This window comes from Phodopus roborovskii, unplaced genomic scaffold, assembly GCF_943737965.1.
Source record: "Phodopus roborovskii unplaced genomic scaffold, PHOROB, whole genome shotgun sequence".
In the NCBI taxonomy this organism is placed as follows: domain Eukaryota; kingdom Metazoa; phylum Chordata; class Mammalia; order Rodentia; family Cricetidae; genus Phodopus; species Phodopus roborovskii.
In genome coordinates this window covers 31363926-31381874 of record NW_026126517.1, presented here as the reverse complement: position 1 = coordinate 31381874, position 17949 = coordinate 31363926, and the positions used below count along the sequence as shown (strand labels likewise).

General features: G+C 37.1%; 1 protein-coding gene across 4 annotated transcripts in view; it reads left to right on the top strand.

Moving 5' to 3' along the window:
* Positions 1-17949, top strand: part of Dmxl2 (Dmx like 2) — a 116854-nt gene that overhangs the window by 30142 nt on the left and 68763 nt on the right. For all 4 annotated transcript variants that reach the window (XM_051197488.1, XM_051197486.1, XM_051197487.1 and 1 more), the window contains exons 7-9: positions 7831-8009; positions 10635-10818; positions 14171-14345. In XM_051197488.1, the coding sequence (XP_051053445.1) occupies positions 7831-8009; positions 10635-10818; positions 14171-14345 (538 nt within the window). The remainder of the gene's footprint in view (positions 1-7830; positions 8010-10634; positions 10819-14170; positions 14346-17949) is intronic.

Sequence of the window (17949 nt, the reverse complement as noted above, 5' to 3'; positions counted from 1 at the left end):
TGCTTTTAAATGAATATATTCAATAACATTTAAATATTGACAAATTAAATTGTATTTAATTGTGATACATGGAATTCAAATTTTCTGTATCTTCTCAAGGCAAAGGCTTGGGCTTTCTAAGATGGCTGAATTTGCTCATAATTTCTGAGTTAATATCTAGTTGCAAATAATCCAGCTTTACTGTTTTGTGGTTCTGTAACTGCCTGACACAGAGGCAGTTGCTCAAGAGTTGCAAGAACATAATAGGAGAATTGTACTACATAGCAGACAGGAAGATTACAGCCATGTGCAGGTATCAGTGGTTTCCATCACTAATGATTTCTAAGTAAAATGAGTGAAACTATTTTGAGATGTATAGCAACTGGCACATGGTGAGAAAATATTTGAGATCTTGAAGACAAAATCACCTAGATTGCTAATATTGCTTTCCTTTGCTGACACATTCCTTCAGATAGCAGTTAATGGAAATAGGGAAGTGATTTTCCTCCTGGGTCTTAGTTTCCATGCTTCTCTAGAAGCACACATTGAGATAAGGATTCACATATATGTAGTTGATATGGTCTTAGTTTCTTTCCTGCTACAGTTCTGAGTTCCAGGCCATCATAGTGCAGAAGTCACAGTGTCATTAACTTCCAAGGCAGGTCATACTGCATGCTTAGTCAAGAAGCAGAGAGGGACAAATGCATACTGCTTCTCAGCTCCCTTTCTCCATTTAATGTAGTCTAGGATCCTACTCAGGGAATGTTTCTGCCCACATTGGGCAGTTGTCTCTCCTCTGTTAATGCAGTCAAGTTAATCCACAGGCATGCCCAGAGTCCATCTCTCAGATCATTGCCACCACGACAGTAAACAAGTCATCACGGGAAATGATCAGATAAAATATGCTGGGTTGACGCATACACTCGTGGAACATGATGATGGTACTGTGAAAGTCAGCATTACTTACTTACATTGTATTCCTTCTACATAGTATTCAAAAATTATTTAAGAATTTTTCATACTATATATTTTGATCATATTCTTTCTCCTCCCCAACTCCTCCCAGATCTTTTTCATCTCCCTACCCACTCATATTCATGTCTTAATATATATTCTTTAAACATCAGGATTAGCAAGGGACAGGATATTAATTCTTAACACTCAGCCAGCTGCTGGGAAACTTCAGAAGTAGAGATGTAGGTAGATGAGACTTTCAATTGAAACTGGCATACCAGAGTGCTGAGTGAGGCCTGATGAGTACAGGTGATGGACCAAAAAAGCACATGTTATATCGAGTCTTGCTTGTCTGACCTTTGGGTCAGAGTGCCTCAGGCTAAGCACCCCTGCTGTAGAAGCTGGACATTTTATATTTGTATTTGACATTTAATAATTTTCATGAGTTTTGGGAATGAGTTTACTTTTTTCTGTATATCTGTCTATATGTCCAGGGGTCTCCATAATTTATTGAAACCTTCTTTTTCCCTTGCTCTGTTGAGCTACTTTTGTCAGAAATCAAATGTCTACATTTCTGTGTGTCTGTTTCTGGGTTTTTTTCTACAGTGTGCTCATTCCTTGTACTTGTACTACTGTCTTAATTGCTATGTATTTAAAAAACTCAATATTTAGTGTATCAAGTCCTCTCATCTCATTTGCTAGGCATAGTGGTGCATGCCATTATGACCCAGAACTCATGAGGCAAAGACAAGCACGTACCTATGCGGTAGAGGCTAGCCTGGTCTACCCAGTGAGTTCTCCCTGAGGCCAGTCAGGGCTACATAGTGATGAGACAAAACAAAGTCAGCTCACTTAAGCTATGGAGAGTCCTGCTAGTGGTGAACCTAATGGTGGGGAGGCTGAGCCAGGAGGATGCTTATTCTAAATACACACTTTCCTCATTTTATTGTAGGTGTCAGGAGAATGACTTGGAGTTTATTTCAACAAGCAAGAGTAACAGAGACATTGCTTAGTCTCAGCCCTGTTTCCTGCCTTCCTCATAGAACTGAGAAAGTGTGGTTTTTACTTACTGTCTACATGGTTTTTTTTCTTCATCTTCAGTTTAGTCCAGCTACCAGGACCTCTCTAATTGTTATCAGAGACTTCCTGTTACTGAGTGCTGTGGTTAATTCTTACTTAACTTATAAGCATGAATCAGCACAATTAGTTCTTTCTTTTTGAAGCCTTAATTTTTAAAGAAAGTACTCTGGACTCACATGAAAACTGAGTGAGGTAGAGAAATCTCAGGTTTCCATATTCTCTTACAGAGTGGTGCATTTATTTCAAGTGATGAACTTGTACCAGCAACTGTTGGCACCACGGTGAGAGTTTTATCTTAGAATTCACTCTTGTGTTCATCCAGTGGGTCTGGATAAGTGTGTAGCACCCGGATCTGACTCTGTAGTGTTGTATTTAGTATTTTCACAGTTTCAGAATTACCTGTCCTCTGCCTATCTGTAATTCTGACTGTCCTTTAGATTTTTTTTGTATTATTTTCTTTCTGCAACTTTGTGTGTGTGTGTGTGTGTGTGTGTGTGTGTGTGTGTGTGTGTGTGTGTGTGTTGTTTGGACAGGGTACCATGGATCTTAGGTTGATGTCCTTTGTAGCTGAGGATGACTTTCTAATCTTTTTGCCTGTCTCTCAAGTACCCAGGCTCACTTTGTGGACCTTTCCTCAAACTATGCTTGTTCTCTTAGTCTTCAGAGGCCATCTTTTAAATGCTGAGGACAAGTTTGTGTCTGTTGCCTGATGCTCTCCTTTGGCCCCTTGGTCTGCACCCATGCTATCACCCTGGTGGATCTCCTTTAGGATAAATTCATAACCTATTCATTGTTTTTTTTTAAAGCTACACTTGTACTGTCAGCCTTGTATTCCCAGACATCTATATGGCTTTTTCCTTTTACTTGTGATTGTCACTTTTTCAACGAGGTTTCTCTAAGCACCCGTTTATAAGTTGTATCCCGACTTCAATATATTCTTTGTTTCATTTGTTTGTCTATAATATTTAGCATTAGGAGTCAGCTCTTTGGATTAGGAATCTTGGCTGGGTTGGCTGATGCTGTGATAAGGTGTGTGAAAGGCTCTAATAAAGATGTTATATAGTCTAGGATTTTCACCTGGAGGTTTAACTAGGTAGAAATCAGCTTCCAGGCTCACTCTAGTAGGCAGAGTTGATTTCTTCTGGCTGAAGGGCTAGCTTTTTTCTGGCTTTTGGTTGAGGCTTCCCCCAGACCCTCAGGCTGCCTACAGCTCATTGCCAGATGGGCTTCTTCTCTCTCTCCATTCCTGCCTGAATACTTAAAATACCCAGTTTGCCTAAGTGGCAAGCAGGAGTCTAAGAAATCAGGAGCAGTCACAGCTGGAACAAATGAATACAACTAGAACAAATACATTGAAAGAGAAACAAAGAGCTGAAAATAGATTTAAGAAACAAAAAAGTTTTGATAAGCTTGTTCAGTCACTTAAGAATAGTAAAAAGGTGCCGGATGGTGGTGGCACATGCCTTTAATCCTGGCACTTGGGAGGCACAGGCAGGCGAATCTCCATGAGGTCGAGGCCAGCCTGGTCTACAGAGCAAGTGCCAGGAGAGGCTTCAAAGCTACACAGAGAAACAGTCTTCTCAAAAAACCAAAGAAAACAAAAGGCAATATTTTCTGTGTAGGGTGTGGAGATTCATAGAGAATTTTAAAAAAATAATGGGAAAGGATGAAGTAAAGGAAAATAATTTTTAAAAATCGCAGAAAACATATTTTAAAAAGTAGTGTAACTCATGTTTTTTTCCCTTAAATTTTACTATTTTTTGTGTGAATATTGGGGGTTGGGGAGCTCATGTGTGTTCCCGTGAGCTCACGTGTAGGCCAGAGAAGTTTTTCGAATCCATTTTCTCCTTCTATCATGTGAGTCCTAAGAATAGAATTCATAGAGACCCACTTGCCTTGGTCTCTCAGGGGCTGAAATTAGAGGTGTGTGGCCCTGTACCTGGCAGAAAATTGGCTTGTTAATAAGTCTGTATATGGAGATAGCCAAACATAATAATGATTACTTCTGAAGTATTAAAACTGTATAACAATTGAATCAACAATGATACATTTGAGCTGGGGTGTCATGCAGTGACAGAGCACTTGATTGTGTGTAGGCCTCTGAGTCCCGTAAGGTGTATTTTTTTTTAAAGTTAATTAATTAGGTAGACCAGCTGGCCTCTAACTTGCAAACATCTTTTTGCCTCTGTGTCTTGGGTACTGAGCTTAAAGATATGCATGACTATACCTGATGAGAAGGTTTTATTTTTTGAGACAAGGTCTATCACAGCTCAGACAGGCTCAGACTCATGTAACTGAGGATGACCTTGATTCCTCATCCTTCCACATCCACAAACCTGGGTTACAGGTCTGTGACCAAAACAGGTTTGGGTGTATGGTCTTTTGACAAAGTCATTGGTACTTTATTGTACTTATGGTATTGGGCATTCAACCTTGGACTTTGTAACTTCAAGATAAATCTACCACTGAGCTGTATCCTCAACTCCTTGCCCATTTAAAAATATTTTTGGGGACACATAGAGATGGTTCAGCAGGTAAGGGTGTTTGCTCCCATGACTGACAACCTGAATTTGATTTCTGGGATCAGTGTAGTTGAAAGGAGAGAACCAACTACCATAAGATGTCCTTTGTCCTTCATTTGCATGCCCCAGCATGTGTGTGTGTACCCATTCATAGACATACCTGAATACATATACACTCAAATAAATAGTAAGAGGTAATAAAAATTAAAAAAAAAAAATTGTTGTCTTGAGACAAGGTCTTAGTTGCCAAAGCTGGCTTTGAACTTGTGATCTTCAGGCCTCATCTTCCCCTCTACTTGGATTGGCAGGGTGGTGATTCTAGGCCTGCCCATTTAGCACTGTAAAGTTTGCTAAAAACCTGTGTATGGTAATCAGATTCATTATTGGAACATCTTTTTGAATTCTGTAATTAGTGAATTTGAAAGATGCTTTTGTATTTTGTGTAGGAATAAGTCACAAGACTAAAAGCATATTTCCCTTCAATAAGTGCCTAGATTTGAAGCTCCTCAAGGTCCTCTACCTTGGTTAAATATTCAAAAACAAACTATCTCTGTCTTTGAAATTTTATTGCACACAGCCTTTGCAGATTGCTGAGAATTTTTATTTGTTTAATCCTATTTCCCCAGGCTTGTATTCAGTTCTCTGAAGAGTTGTCTAATAATTCTTATGGAATGATAAGAATATTTTATTGTTAAGGATCATTTGAGGGTTAGTTAGCAAATGTGTCAGAATTTAAGAAGATTATTCCTCAGGTTTTTGAAAAGATACAATATTAATTAAGATTCTCTTGAGAAAAAGAACAGAAACTGACTTTGGAATGCTGGGCAGTTTTTGTCCCTAAACCCCATCTGTTGTGTTGACAAAGCTGAGTTTCTGTGATTTGATGAATTGATGGTACTGCGTGGGATTTCCCAGGGAGCACATCCTACTCCTCTGCAGCGCATGCCGACAGGACTTCAGTTCAGCTGTCTCGGGGCTCCAATCCAATTACTTTCCTGGATTTTGAATATTATTGGGTACTTTTGATGATAAGATCCATTTCTTATAAACATAGAATTACATTTTTCTTGGGTTAAGGATATTTGGAATTTTTATCTGATCTTAAATAAAATCTTATTTACTAATGAGTCATTTCTACTCACAAGATACTTGATTAAATCTTTTCTTTTTAATAGTCTCTTAGTATATAGCCCAAGCTAGTCTCTTAATTCGTACAGGCTCAGCCTTCCCAGTGGTTCCCTGCCTTCTCAGCTGGGATCGTGTGTGTGTGTGTGTGTGTGTGTGTGCGCGCGCGTGTGTGTTAACCATGACTGACTCTAAAGTCTTTTTAAGGGTACTGTAATTTTTCCATCATGTGAGTAAACCTGCTACAATTTAACTTAGTCATACAACTTTTTAAAAAAATATTTATTTTTTGTATTTGGGATGGTACCCAAGGCCTCATGTGAGTTAGACAAATGTTGTGTCACAAGAAATACTCTACCTCAGACAGCTCTTAGCAAACATCAGTAGTTCTCTCTTTTTTTTCTTCTGTTGATAAAAATGAATATGTGAGTCTTGCCGTCTTTTTTCCTTTTAAAATTAACTTACTGAGATAATTTATATAAAAGTAAGTATGTATTTAACTGTTCTTTCAATGGATTTTGACAAATTTGAAGATCCATACATTCCTCTCCCTTAACCTGAGCTTGCATGAAAAGATGGTCATGGCTGCATGAGCCTGTGATTCTGGCATTTTGGGAGAGGAGATAGGTGTGTCCCAAGAGCCTGCTGACCAGCCATACTGGCCACAGTGGTAGGCTGGTCTCCTTCAAGGTAGTAAGACACAGATGATAGGAGAAGGTACCTGAAGCCGTCTGGGGTCCTCTTCTGCTCCCACATGTGGGAGCACCTGCATACTCAACATGGATGCAACATACACACATAGCACACACACAAGCACGCACAAACACAGCACTTGATAAAAGTCAGTGCTGTTGTCATTCCTGTAAGTACTAGAGGAATAGAAAAGATTTCTATTGGCTAGCTAATTGCTTCATTTTTAAAAATCACTTATAAAAGGCATCAGGATATTATTAGTCCAGGTACTAACAAATGATATTTACAATTTATTTATTGCTTGTTTTGTGTATTTTTATTTTTATTATGTTTTTGTTTTTTTGAGACAGGGTTTCTCTGTGTTGAGTTGGCTGGCCTTGAACTCACAGAGATCCACATGCCTCTGCCTCAGGAGTTCTGGGATTAAATGTGTACACCACCACTGCCTGTTTTGTTTTGTGTTTTTTACAGTGTTACTAAAAAAAGTTTTTTTCAGGTTTATTTTATTTTATATGTGAGTGTTTGCTTGAGTGTATATATGTGTACCACCTGCATGCCAGAGGTCAGGAGAAGGTGTTGGATCCCTGAAACTGTAGTTGCAAACTGCTATGTAGGTCCTCTGCAAGATCAACAATTGCTTTTAACCACTGAGCCAACTCTCCACCCCACCTTTAGTCTTTTAAATTGTTTCTTTATTTTTTCTTTTGCATGTATGTGCATTTTGCCTGTAGTCTGTGTACCATGTGAGTGCAGTGTCCAAGACGGGTGAAGAGGGGGTCAGATCCCCTGGAACTGGAGTCATAGGAAGCTATGAGCCACTGTATGGGTCCTAGGAATTGAAGCTGGGTCTTTTGGAAGATCCAGCACTGTTCTTAACTGCTGAATCATCTTTCCAGCCCACCCCCCCCCCCTTTTTTTTTTTAAGTTTAAAGGATCATAGAAAGGAAAGAAAAAGAACATTCTTTGTGTTTACAAAAAAAATCTGCAAGATTATTCTTTGTGTTTACAAAGAATAAATCTGTGCCATAGACCTGTGAAGCCTGCTTGTTTACTGTCATCTATTTAGCCCTATAGAAAAGACTAGCTGATTCTTAACTTAGAACAGGAAATAATATTTAAGATGAGTTTCACTCTTGCAGATACCTTAAACAGGAGAGAATGACAGTGACTGATAGAAAATTTGTCATCTTTTTTATCCTTTCTTATATCCAAGGGACTAGTCTCTATTCTCCAGCCATCTGCAGGTTTTTATATAGTGTTAGTCTCTGTTTGAAAAGTGCCAGCACACACCAAAAGTAGATAATGAATAAATTGCCCATTTATTTTTAAAGTAATAAAATGTCATTTTAGGTTTGGTTTTATAATACATTGATTACACATTGTGTTTTAAAGACATATCTTGTTTTAGAACTCACACTACCACATTTTGAATTGCATATGTACAAATTATTTTTATATGGATCTGTATCTTTTACAGGATGACTGTCTTTTGAAAGTGTGGTACCCTATGACTGGTTGGAAGTCTTCAATCATACCTCAGGATCACCATGAAGTGAAAAGGAGACAGGCATCTACTCAGTTTTCCTTTGTTTACTTGGCACATCCTCGAGCAGTGACAGGTTTCTCATGGCGTAAAACAAGCAAGTATATGCCCAGGTTGGATACATGTTTCATAAAACATTATTTTTTAACCTTACATGTTTATAAAAATAATGAAAATGGAATCTTCACTGTACTGGTATATAGTGATTAACAGAATTGACTGGAATGAAGCTGTTTGAATTCAGTTTCATTAGCCCTGTGAGCTTGTAAATAGATTTCTTCAGTTTTCCTTCAGTTCTTCTTTTTGGTGAACAAGGGTAGTAACTAACCATCTCAGCAAACAATGAGAAAGATGGGCTTGTGTACATAAAGTATTTAGTACAGGCCTTAGCACATATTAATTGCTCAGACAACTTGAACTGCTATTATGAGTAGTAACATTAGTAATTGTGAATATTCTAAAGTGGGTGTTTTTGCTAGTTAACAGGAAAGTACTCATTGAAGAAAAGTAGCAAACTGTTAATAATGTACATAGTGGTAAGAATATAATTTACAGTGAATTATTAGCTAGATTGTGCCTTTTTGATGCTAGGGTTACCCATAGGACCTTCTCAAAGAGTTGTACAAAAAAGTTTTGTTGACATAAATAATCCATTTTCTATACTGTTAATATTGCATGCATGTATATTTGTGTGTATGTGTATTTAGTGTCATGCTGTCTAGAGCTGAGAGGCTGAAGTATTATTGTTTTTAATTAGTCATTTCTTTATAACTATGAGGGATCAGTTCTGAGACTTCCCAAATATATTAAAATCTGTAGATGCTCAAGTCATTTATACAAAGTGGAGCAATATTTACATGTAACTTAGGCATATCTCTCCATGTACTTTGAATTATTTATAGGTTATTTATAATAACTCTTACAGCATAGATGATTATATATATATGTATATACATACATATACATATACATTAACTTTTATGAGAAAGCCTCTAAATTTTCAGTATAGATGCATTTTTTCCAAAAAATATTTTTGATGTGTAATTCGTTGGATCCACAGATTTGGAACCATCTGTTTGGAGGTTTAATTATATAAAATTACCCTCATTGTTATGTTATCTTTTGAAGGTATTCAGAAGATTTAATAAACTACAAACAACACATACAGGCTATTTCCATATTGTATATACAGATTTAAGAACACAATTGGTTACTTGGAAGCTGCTAAGAAAGCCTTATTCATCTGCTAAACAGTGTCTAATAGCAGTTTACACATGACAGAGATGGCACATTATATGGAGATAACATGGGGAATTCATCTGTCTTTGGAGTCCAAGTGAAAGGTTTATTTGATCCATTCAAAAGAGACTGAATTCCGAATTCCATACGCCAAAGACTGAAGTCCTTAGCCTTGCTAAGGGAGCATCTCATTTTGAACCTTTGTTTTGTTCAATACCCTCTGTAGTAATATGTTGGAGTCATAAAATAATTAGTGAGACAGCTTACATTTGTATTTAAAATAGGTTCATTTAAAGTTATTTACACTTATTATAAATATTTGAAAAATAATTTTTAAGGTTTTGACTAAGTTAGATTTTGTGTAAGCAGTTTTTAAAGGCCCTTAATTTATATTTTTATTTTATATGCATGGGTGTTTTACCTGTGTACATATCGTGCATTGCAAGCATGCCAAAGAGGGTAACAGATCCCCTCAAATTGGAGTTACAGATAGTTGTGAGCTACCATTTGGGTGCTGGGACTGAAAACTGGTTTTGTGGAAGAGCAGCAAGTGCTCTTAGCCACTGAGCCATCTTTTCAGTCCCAAGATTATTTTCTTTTGTTTTATGTGTAGGTGTGTTTACCTAAATGTATGTTTATGTACCACATTATTCATTATCTGTGTCCATTGCTAAAAAGGCATTGAATCTCCTGGCATTGGGGTTACTGATTGTGAGCTGCCATGTGGGGTATTGAGATTGAACTATTTAACTCTTTGACCACCGAGTTATTTTTTTAAAAGAAAGAATAATTTTTGCAGGTTTTTTAAAAGAAAGAATAATTTTTGCAGGCCATAATTTAGTTGGTAGAGCATTTGCTTGTTGTGCACTAGGTCCTGGATCCAGCCCATTGACTCCCAAGCCCCCATGTTGGACAAACAGAAATAGACATTCAGACAGACACACAAATCACACAAACACACACACACACACACACACACACACACACAGACACACAGAGACAGACAGACAGACAGACAGACGGAGATAGAGAGGAATGGGGGGGGAGTTAATGTATTCAAACTGCTTGATGTTACAAGGTTTTTAACCTCCTTTAACTTAATGACATTGATTTACAGTATGTAGATGCTCATTTGTTTGCCTATTTACAACTCTTTGGATTGTCAGGTTGTCAGAAATGATAGACTTCTGCTATCAACTAAACAATCATATTTAATGATTTTATTATGATCACCCTCTATCTTAGAGCATTAGGTTTCCTTGGAGCCTGTTTTTCAACAGTACATGTACAGTCAAGCAGAAATTTCTACAGCTATTTTGAAGATCATTTTCCAGTTCTTACTGTATCTCAATGAAAGGTTTCAATCCCTTGGATGAATTACTTTTTCCATATAGTGTCTTATATTAATGCCATCTTAATATATGAAGAGCCAATATTAATAGCTTTGTCCATGGATGGCATTGATACTCATAGCTTTGTGTGTTTTTCTTTGCTGTTAGGGGTTCTGTCTGTAATGTCTTACTGACTTCATGCCATGACGGTGTGTGTCGGCTCTGGGCAGAAACACTTTTACCAGAAGACTGTCTTTTGGGTGAGCAGATTTGTGAGACCACTACCTCCAGCATCGCCAGCAACCTTTCTCATGCTGGAAAACACAAAGACAGAATCCAGCATGCTCTTGAGGTATTACATTATGTAAAGTGATAAATGGATTTGAAGATTTGTTTTGCTGGATATGGTATACATGAACATGTGGTAAAGTTAATAGCAAATTCTTACTTTATGTGTGTGAAATTACTCAATGTGTGCTGTTATGAAGCTAATACAGATAGTGATTATTTTAGGCAGATAGTCTAGATAAGTAATATAAATTTGATGTTTTCATTTTGTAAGTCAAATGTCAAAATCTTCAGGAGTACTTAGTTTTAACTAATATAATATGTAAAAGTCCTTGAAATTCCAAATGTTTCATTTTTATTTCATTTTGGTTTTTAAGAGTAAAGATAATTATTCATTAAGATCTTAGGCAGAGAAGCTCTGTGTGGTAGAGCTGGGTTTGGTGTTGTATGTCTATGGTTCTACCGCCTGAGAGGCAGGATTGAGAATTTAAGGTCAGCCTGGCCTACAAGACTCAGTCCAACAAATGAACAAAAACAACAGTATAACAAGAACAAAAAGCAACTAACAGAAATTTTGTTAAGAGACCGAGCATATGGTACACATCTGTAATTGTAGCACTCAGGAGAAATTCAATATCATCTTTAGCTACTTAGGGAGTTCAGGGTCATCCTGGGCTACATAAAACTCTGTCTCAAAAACACACAAATGTTAGGCACAGGTGAACTCTCATCACTTTTAAAATATAGTGCAATCAGCCTGGATAGATGGTTCAGCTATTAAGAACATTTGTTCTTGCAGAGGACATAGTGGCTCATAAGGCACTCACATGGTGCACAGATGTGCATATAATAAAGCACTCACATATATAAAATAAATTTCCCAGATGCATACACATCTTTATGTAGTGTGGTATACATACCTGTAATCCTAGCACTTGGAAATTAGAAGGAAGATCAAGTCAAGAGTTTAAAGTTAGCCTTACCTACATAGCAAGTTGGAAGCCAGCCCTGGGCTACATGAAACTCTGTCTCAGAATAGACGAGATTGGGCATGTTCAGGGTGTATGGCTGTAGAGCTGTCTCAGATTAGAACAGAAAAAAAAGTAACAAAATAGAAATCAAAACAAAATAAGATAAAAAGCAAAATCTTTTAAGAAATTGCTTATGATATTGTGTTAACTAATGTATATAAAATGAATAAGGAATAAAATGAGGCATATATAGTATTCAAAGTTATTAGACATTTTATGTAGTAAATATGCCTATGACTATTTCTATTATACAAGAAAGACACTCTTATTCTAAATACTTATTATTTTATGTATATGAGTGTTTTGCTTGTATATATGTAAATGCAGTACATGAATGTCTGGTAACCTTGAGGAGATTCAGAAGAGGAGGTCTCAAATCTGCTGAAACTGGAGTCAGATGATTGTGAGCCACCATGTGGGTGCTGGGAATTGAATCTGGATCCTCTGGAAGAGCAGCCAGTGCTCTTAACCACTGAGCCATCTGTCCAGTCCAAGATAGGCTTATTCTAAAACTATGTTAAGAAAAGGGGGAAAAAGATAATATAATTTATAATTAAACTTTTACAGTCATGTGTCTATTTATAGATTTATTTATATGATTAAGATCATAGTGCATGAAATATTTCATAACTTTACTTAATGCTACAAATACTACTTTCACTACTAATTTACTTGTGTGTTGTGCACCTAAATGGTTTAATGGCTGCATGGCCAAAGTTGCTTTGATGGATGTTTTGTCTCTTCAGACATGGTGCTCTTGAGTATTATGTGAAGCAAGCAGGTTCTAGTGATTATACTTACTCTCTATGATTGGATACTATTCATACATATTTTTAAAATGGCCAAAACCATTTAAGTTTTAAGATTAAAAGCAAGTCAGGTTATTTTAAGTCACCTTTTTGCATTTGTATAGAAATTTAATAGGACAAAGTACTGAAATATTAACTAGACACTATTTTTATATATTTATATAATATGTTTCATCTTCAAATAATAATCTGATAACTGTCTTTGTGTCCACTGTGATACCTCATACATTTCTTTTTACCTAACATGGCCTAGCAGTGATTTGACAAGCTTTTATCATCTTTTAACAATATTATCAGTAATGTCTAAATATTTTTTAAAAGAAAAGGCCTTATTTTAGGTGTGCCATGGAGGGTTTTTATTGTGTAGATACCTCTTAATTTAAATCCTGTAGGTCGGAGCCCAGGAGATAATTCAATGGTTGAATCTGCCTAGCATACTATACTTTCTTATATCATCTGTGAAACTCCTCACTGCTAGGTTTGTATAATTGTATACTTTTAAACTGCATTTTTTATTCCTTGGGAAAAATATAAATAGTATTATGTCTTTGTTGGATGTCAAATAACTATTGAAAAATTTTGACAGGCAGTTTGGGCCAGAAGGTCTAAACAAATCAGCAACTCCATATCAGGGAGACAGTAGAGAACATACACTGAATGATACTGTTTTCTGAAAGAAAAAGTTTAATGGTTGGAAAACTGAAAAGGATTATTTTAGTAGAAAAGAGTTGGCAGCATACTTAGTTGCTTACTTCATGACTATGAGAACAAAGGAAAAGAATAGAAAGTTTTATAAAGTATGGCATTTGGGGGTAGGGTAAGTTATAGACTAAGAAGTGAGATTGTTATATGAAGAAGTTAGGCCAAGAATGACTTGGGCTGCATGCCCAAAATCGTACATGTGAGCAGGCGTGCTATGAAGATTTTTGCCCTTATAGTTTCATCTTAATTTAAATCCCACATGCCGAGCAATGGCTTGGGAGATAAATAGCTCAGTGCTGGACCACTGTCCCAGAAGTGTAATGCTCTGGGCCCTTTCTCCAGCAGGTAGTGGGCATAGCCCAATGCTCCAGTAAGGGTATTCCTGTCTGCTCTTCCTGTTCTGTTTTGTGTCTGGTATTACTCTTTGGTAAGGATAATACATTTTTAGTTTAGGTCAGTATCTAATTCTGAGTGCATTTTGGGAGGCATTGTTCTTCCTGGTAAAGAGATTCAGGGAAGTTTATTTTTGTTGTTCTGAGTACTAACTCTCATTTCAGTACAGGATACCATAAATCCCCCTCCCCCAAAACACACACATCACCCATGCCACAAAAACACTCAGTCTTTGTTAACCAGGAGCCTTTGTTCATAGTTATAGATATGAGCAAGTACTTTTGAGTAATTACTTTTTGCCTTGAATTATAAACACTTTTAAGAATTGTGGAGCACATATCCAAAATTGAAGAAAGTATATCTTCAAATCTTCAGTTCCACATGGGCCAGTCTTAAAATTCTGAGGAATAGAAAGACTTCTTTGGTTGGCATTTGTTAGACTTTTTAGAGTTGTGTTTAGGACATTCCTTTTCTGTTGTAGACAATACACCATCTGAAGAACTTAAGGAAAGGACAGAGGAGGTCTTCTGTGCTTGTAACTCACACTGAGCTGATGCCTGACAAGACTGCAACCCATGAAGTCCAGAGGCACATTTCTCACCACGCCAATGCACTGTGTCACTTTCACATCGCAGCAAGCATCAATCCCGCCACAGGTAAAGCAGCAGCAGCAGAAGAGTTGTTGGTTCTTCTTCTTTTTTTTTTTTTAATAAATATATTGAAATAAGGTAAATACATTGAAAAAAATGGTGTTTCTTTTGTAATCTGTTTTTATTTATGTTGCCCTTTAAAATACTTTTTAAAGTGGGAATATAATAAAAGGTAACCTTTCTTCAGTGGTTTTTACAGTGTAATTTCATAAGTATTTTTGAACATCTTTGTCTACAAGGGTTCCAAATAAATTAGAGCTTTACTTGAGCCTGGCTAATTAGCATACTCTCAATATGTAGCTGTTCTTTATAACCTTATCTAAATAGCTTATACCTCAGTGTAGCTTATTTTCTGTCTGTGTGGACTGTCTTTAGCCTTGGTATTTTCTTTTAGTGTGTCCTCTTATTGGGTTAAGAATTAATAGAAGCAATGCAATATATATATATATATAATTTCTCTTATTTTACATATTGATCACAGTTCCCTATCCCTCCCATGCCCCCCGAATCCCCTCCCATCCCACCCCCACCCCCCACTCCACAGGGAGGGTGATTCCTTCCAGGAGGGATCATCAAAATCTGCAAGTCATTTGGAATAGGGTCTAGGCCTTCCCTCCTGCCTCTAGGCTAAGGGAGTATCCCTCAATGGGGAATGTGCTCCCAAATGCCTTTCGTGCACCAGGGATACATCCTGGTTCCACTGTCAGAGGTCCCTTAGACTGTCCAGGCCTTCTAACTGAGACCCCTGTTCAGGGTATCTGAGTCTGTCCAATGCTGGTTCCCCAGCTTTCATTCTGGGGGCCCATTGGTTCAGGTCAGCTCTCTCTGTGGTTTCTGTAGCCTGGTCTTGAACCCTTTTCTTATCACTCCTCCCACTCTGCAACTGGATTTCAGAAGTACGGCTCAGTGTTTAGCTGTGGGTGCCTGCTTCTTTATCCATCAGCTAGCTACTAGATGAGGGCTCTAGGATGGTATATACCTTAGTTATCAATCTCATTATCAGGGAAGGGCATTTAAGGTAGCCTTTCCACTTTTGCTCAGATTGTTAGTTGGGGTCATCCTTGTAGGTCTCTGGACATTTCTCTAGAGTCAGTTTTCTCTTCAAACCAATAATGGCTCCCTTTATTATTATTATGATATCTTTTTTTTTTTTTTGCTGCTCTCACCCATTCATCCCTTGACTTAGTATTTCTGGTCTCACATGGTCTTCTCTCCTCCCCTTCTTTTTCTCCTAACTCCTTCTCCACTCACTGTCTCTCCCCCTCCTCCCCCATTCCCAGTGTGCTCAGGAGATCTTGTTCCTTTCTCCTTCTGTGAAGGACCTTGTGTGAATCTCTTAGGTTCCTCCTTATATTCTGCTCACATGTATGATTTTGGGCATGCAGCCACAGTCATTCTTGACCTAACTTCTTCATATCACAACCCCACTTCTTAGTCTATAACTTACCCTACCCTCAAATGCACACACACATGCACATATTAAAAAAGAAAAAAAAAGAAAACACCCCCCATAATAAAAAACAACAAAACCCCCTAATGATAAAGTAAAATTAGATTCAAGTAGAAGACCAGGTAACATACAAAATATCCACACAAAGCAATATGAGAACACAAACCTCCAAAAATACCACTGAGTTTGCGTTTATACCTTCTAGCACTGGGCCTGCCGTAAATGTTGTTTATGTATCCAGTGAGACTTCATTGGAGAAAACTAATTTTCCCTATCCAAGTGCTTGTCAGTTAGAGATAGCTTCTTGGTTAGGAATGGGAGCTCCTGACCACTTTGCCTTAGGTCAGTACTGGGACCTAAATGTTGGAATTTTGAAGGCGATTGCATTGAATCTATAGATTGCTTTTGTTGGCATGGCCATTGTTACTATATTAACCCTACTGATCCATGAACATTGGAGATATTTTCATATTCTGATATCTTCTTGAATGTCTTAAAGATTTTTCTATACACATCTTTCACTTGCTTGGTTAGCATTAATCCACACGTATTTTATTTTTCTAGGTGGGGGAGCTATTGTGAAAGGTATTATTCCTTTGATTTCTTTCACAGTCTGTCATCTGTGTACAGGATAGCTATTGAGTTTGTGTGTTAATTTTGTGTTCTGCTACTTTTTTTTTTTTTTTTTTTTTTTTTTTTTTTTTTTTTGTTGAAAGTACATCAGCTATAAAAGTTTCCTGGTGGAGTTTTTAGTGTCTTTCATGTATAAAAGAATCATATCATCGGCAAATAGTGATACTTTGACTTCTTCCTTTCCAATTTGTAGCCCCTGATCTCCTTCAGATGTCCTATTGCTCTAGCTAAGACTTCAAGTTTTGTATGGAATAGGTATGGAGAGAAAGGACATCCTTGTCTTGTTCCAGATTTTCATAGAAATGCTTTTGAGTTTCCATTTAAGTTGGGCCATGGGCTTGCTGTATATGTACTTACTATGTTGAACTATGTCCCTTGTATTGCTAGTGTCTTCAGGACTTTTATTAGGAAGGGACATTGGATTTTGTTATTATGAAGGGATATTGGATTTTGTCAGAGGCCTTTTCTGAATCTAAAGAGGTTGTCATGTGATTTTTGTCTTTCAGTATGTTTATGTGTTGATTATATTTATTGAACCATCCCTGCATCTCTAGGATGAAGCCTACTTGATCATGGTGGATAACCTTTTTGATGTGTTCTCGGATTCAGGTTGCAAGTATCTTATTCAGAACTTTTGCAGTCATGTTCATAAAGAACTTGATCTGTAATTCTCTTTCTTTGTTGGATCTTTTTTTTTTAAGATTTATTTATTATGTATAATGTTCTCCCTGTAGGCCACAAGATCTTATTACAGATGTTTGTGAGCCATCATGTGGTTGCTGGGAATTGAACTCAGGAGCTCTGGAAGACCAGCTAGGGCTCTTAACCACTGAGTCATCTCTCCAGCCCCTTTTGTTGGGTCTTGGTGTGATTTAGGTTGTCAGGGTGACTGTGGCCTCATAAAAAGTATTAGGCAATATTCTTTCTGTTTCTCTTTTGAGGAGCATTGGTATTAATTCTTCTTTGATGGTCTATCAGGATTCTTTGCTGAATCCCTCTGGCTGTGGGCCTTTTTGGGGGATGTGGGATTTGAAGATTAATCTAATTAATCTTATCAGTAAAAAACTGGGAGTCAAATGTTGGGCTCTCTTGTTCTCTGTTTTTTTTTTTTTTTTTTTTTTTTTTTTTTACACGTAGTCACTTAGTGCTGTGAACTTGCCTTTTAGAACTGCCTTCATTGTGTCCTATGGATTTGGGTGTGTTGTATTTTCATTTTCATTGAATTCTTAAAATATTTAAATTTCATTTTTAATTTCTGTCTTGACCCATTTTTCATTCCGTACTGAGTTAAGTTTTCATGAATTTGCATACTTTGTTGTTGATATCCAGCTTTAATCTGTGGTGGTCAGGTAAGATGTGCTGTGTTATTTCTATCTTCTTATATTTGTTGAGACTTGCTTTGTGTCTAAGCATGTGTCCAGTTTTGCAGTATGTTCCATGACCTGATGAGCAGAAAGTATATTCTTTTGTTTGATTGAAATATTCTCTAAAATATCTGTTAGGTCCATTTGACTTATGACATTATTT